This window comes from Aplysia californica, unplaced genomic scaffold, assembly GCF_000002075.1.
Source record: "Aplysia californica isolate F4 #8 unplaced genomic scaffold, AplCal3.0 scaffold00332, whole genome shotgun sequence".
Taxonomy (NCBI): domain Eukaryota; kingdom Metazoa; phylum Mollusca; class Gastropoda; order Aplysiida; family Aplysiidae; genus Aplysia; species Aplysia californica.
Window position 1 is genome coordinate 741,472 of NW_004797602.1, and position 3,327 is coordinate 744,798.

The 3,327-nt window shown below is 42.6% G+C and overlaps 1 protein-coding gene across 2 annotated transcripts in view; it reads left to right on the forward strand.

Annotated features, from left to right (window-relative positions):
- The window catches only part of LOC101858348 (replication protein A 70 kDa DNA-binding subunit), a 15,893-nt gene that overhangs the window by 10,602 nt on the left and 1,964 nt on the right, over positions 1-3,327 (forward strand). For both annotated transcript variants that reach the window (XM_035970880.1, XM_005102627.3), the window contains exon 3: positions 115-891. In XM_035970880.1, the coding sequence (XP_035826773.1) occupies positions 115-891 (777 nt within the window). The remainder of the gene's footprint in view (positions 1-114; positions 892-3,327) is intronic.

Genomic DNA, 3,327 nt, shown 5'->3' on the forward strand with positions numbered 1-3,327 from the left:
ACACATACACACACAAATAACAAAACTAAAAACAACAACCCCTAAACAACCACATTTTCCCCCAACCTTCGACACCACTCAAACTTCCAGGATTTTCTTTTTTCTCAATGTCAGGTGGAGGGTAGCCGTTCTTTGATCGCAAGCCTCGATCCTAGCATGAGAGGATGGTGCATTCGGGCTCGGGTGATCCACATATCCGACATGCAGCACTATAGCAATGACACGGGTCCGGGCAAGTTCTTCAAAGTTATTTTTTTGGATGACAGTGGAGAAATTTGTTGCTCTGGATTCAATCAACAGGCAGACCGATACTTTAACGTACTCAGGGTTGACGAAGTGTATCAAATTTCCAACGCCAGACTGCAGAAGACGAACCCAAAATATGCCACTGTGAAAAACAAGTACGAGATGAGAATAGACCGTACGACAAGGATTGATATTTGTCGTGATGATGATACTGTGCCATTTATGACCTTTGACTTTGTGAAGATATCTGAGTTGGAGAAATGTAAGCCCGACTCCCTTGTAGACGTTATTGGTGTAGTCAAAGAGTGCCACGACGTTGTCACACTGCCTGCCAAGCAGTCGAAGAAGGAAAACAAGAAGCGAGACCTCCAGATCGTGGATGGGTCCAAGATGGCCGTCAATCTGACCTTGTGGGGAGAGACAGCAGTGACGTTTAATGGCAAGAACTGCCCTGTGGTGGCTGTGAAAAGAGCTAGAGTTTCATCTTATGAAGGCAAGTCCCTTTCAGTGGGAGTGGAGAGCCCACTGAGGGTGAATCCTAACTGGAAAAAGGCAAATGTCTTGCGGCGTTGGTTCGACGATGGAGGCAAAGATCTTGTTTTCGGCACGTTCGAAAAAGAAAAGAACTGGAAAACGTTTGAGCAGGTAAAAAGGACGATATTTTTCCCATTTATTTAATATGAACTCAGGGTTTCTTTAACAAAACCTTTTGTTACAGTGCTTTTCTTTACTCTCAACTTCAACCCCGGTTCGATCGGTTTCATGAAGTAAGCTATTATTGTTACGTTTCTCGCTCTGGGATTTACCGATTTACTCCCCCTCCCCCTCCCCCCCCCCACCTTTCCACTTCTTAGTAGTCTTAGATGCAAACATTCCAAGCAAGGTCGTACACCTGAACAAGGGTATTAGAACTAAAACATAATAATATTATACTTTAATTTGCCTTAATTTCTTTCTCCCCCCGTCTGGCGTATTTCAGTTGCTCTCTTTCCTTGTTTCTCGATTGGTTTATCTCACTACTTTCTTTCCTTCCTTTTGATGTATCTGATTCTCATTTACCTCATTCCCTTCCTTTAGATGTATCTGATTCTCATTTACCTCATTCCCTTCCTTTAGATGTATCTGATTCTCATCTGCCTCATTCCCTTCCTTCCTCCTTCTAATTTTTCTTATCTGCCTTTCCTTTCGATTCTTCTTACAGTCTCTGGTATATCCCACATGCCCTCTTTTCTTTCCATTGTATTGTGTACCCCATTCACCTCATGTCTCTTTCTTTTAAGTCCCGAAACCGAAGCAACCTGCCTATTGTAGGAGCTGAATTCGTGATGGGCAGAGGAGGGGGGGGGGAGGTCGTGTTTGGAATTTATAATCAGTCACACTTACTGGGTGTCGACATAAATGATGATCCATTTAAAAGGCAATAATTCAGTCATTTTTTTCTCTTATTTCAGTAATATCTTGAAGAAATAAAATTCAACCACGGGGATGTCACATTTGTCAATACGAAGAAAATCAAATTCCGTGTTCGAAAATTATCACAATAAGTTCAAAAAATTTCTACAAAAACTGAGTGAGACGGACAACTACGCAGCTTCTTAAAAATTAACCAATTATTGTATATTTGTGCACTGAAGAACAAATTTATATTATTGTTCGTCAGATTTTGGCTTATAGTTTGTTTCCCAAACCTTTCTTGCAACCATACAAGGGCCGCTCTTGAAGCTTAAGATTCAACAGCATAGTACCTACCCCTCCCCAAATTTCTGCAACTTTTTTACCTCTTCCTGGTACCAGAACGGGCTGATCAAGTCCCTGAAGATAAACGCTTTTAAAAAGTAAAGTTCTACTTTTCCCGAATTTTGATAGGAAATTTAAAAAATTTGATTATTCTCAAACAGGTAGGTAGATTTATTTTTTCATGAACTGAATACATTTGACGCCTCCTTGGTTGAAATTTATTTGTTCGAAGTTTTGTTAAAATGATTGCAAATGTGACCAAGTTATTGCCCTCTAGATAGGTCATTTTTTCTCTTACAGACACCCTGTCTAGATACAGAGCGGTTAGAACTAATCTTTGATACAGAACATATTTTAGAGGAAGTAAAAAATCAATAGTCTGACTAGGTTAGTTACGTACCAACAGAAGAGAATTTTTTTTGGTAAGTGTTTTTTAGCGGCGCTCGCAACTGCATAAAGTCATATGAGCGCGCAGGACACATTAAATATTCTCAGTTAGTGGAAATTTTGAATTTTGCCCGAGTGGAGGCCAAAGCCTACTATTATCGATGTTAGACCACCAAGAGATCTTTAACCTGCGCAACTTGCACACGGGACCTGTGAGATCATTTCCTCTTGTCCGAGAAGGCTAGGAGTAGATCTTTCCTACCATAAGATCAGGAGTGTGGCTGAAAGTGTGATAGACAGCAGTAGGGAGGAATCAAGCAGTAGCAGTAGAAAGGCTACAGAAAGAGTCAGGAGCCCAGAGGAGGGGGCAAAGGAGATGAGGGGGTGAGGGCAGAAAATGGAGACGAAAGCAGACGACAGAACATTGCTAGAGACAGGGAAAGGAGGAGACAATTTTAGAGAAGAATTTTTTTTCGTCGCTAGCCGGAGTCGAACCCGGGACCTCTGAATCTGAGGTGAACGCCTTAACCTCTAGGCCACGAGAAAATCTTTAATATTCGAACCCCAGTTTGGTCTGAGAAGGCCCTCTTCTCGTACGCCCAGGAATTTTGTCGCCCCCCCCCCCCCCAACCCCCAAGCCAGTCTCTTTATGGAGGACTAAGCCCTTCCGCCAGCAGGGCGGGAAACTTTTACAGACGAGGACAAAACGTACCCATGTTGACGGAAGCTTTGCAAGCTATAGCTCTTACTCTACTTTGCTGACATCGCTTTCAACTTTTGTTCGGTAAAAGAATTACTCTTCCACTATTAATTACTTTTATTTCAACTCCCACCCCCTAACCTCTACCACCCCCCCTCGGCTCACCACTCCCTCTCCCTCCTTCTCTGTATGTCTGTCTGTTTGTCTGTCTGTCTGTCTGTCTGTCTGTCTGTCTGTCTGTCTGTCTGTCTGTCTGT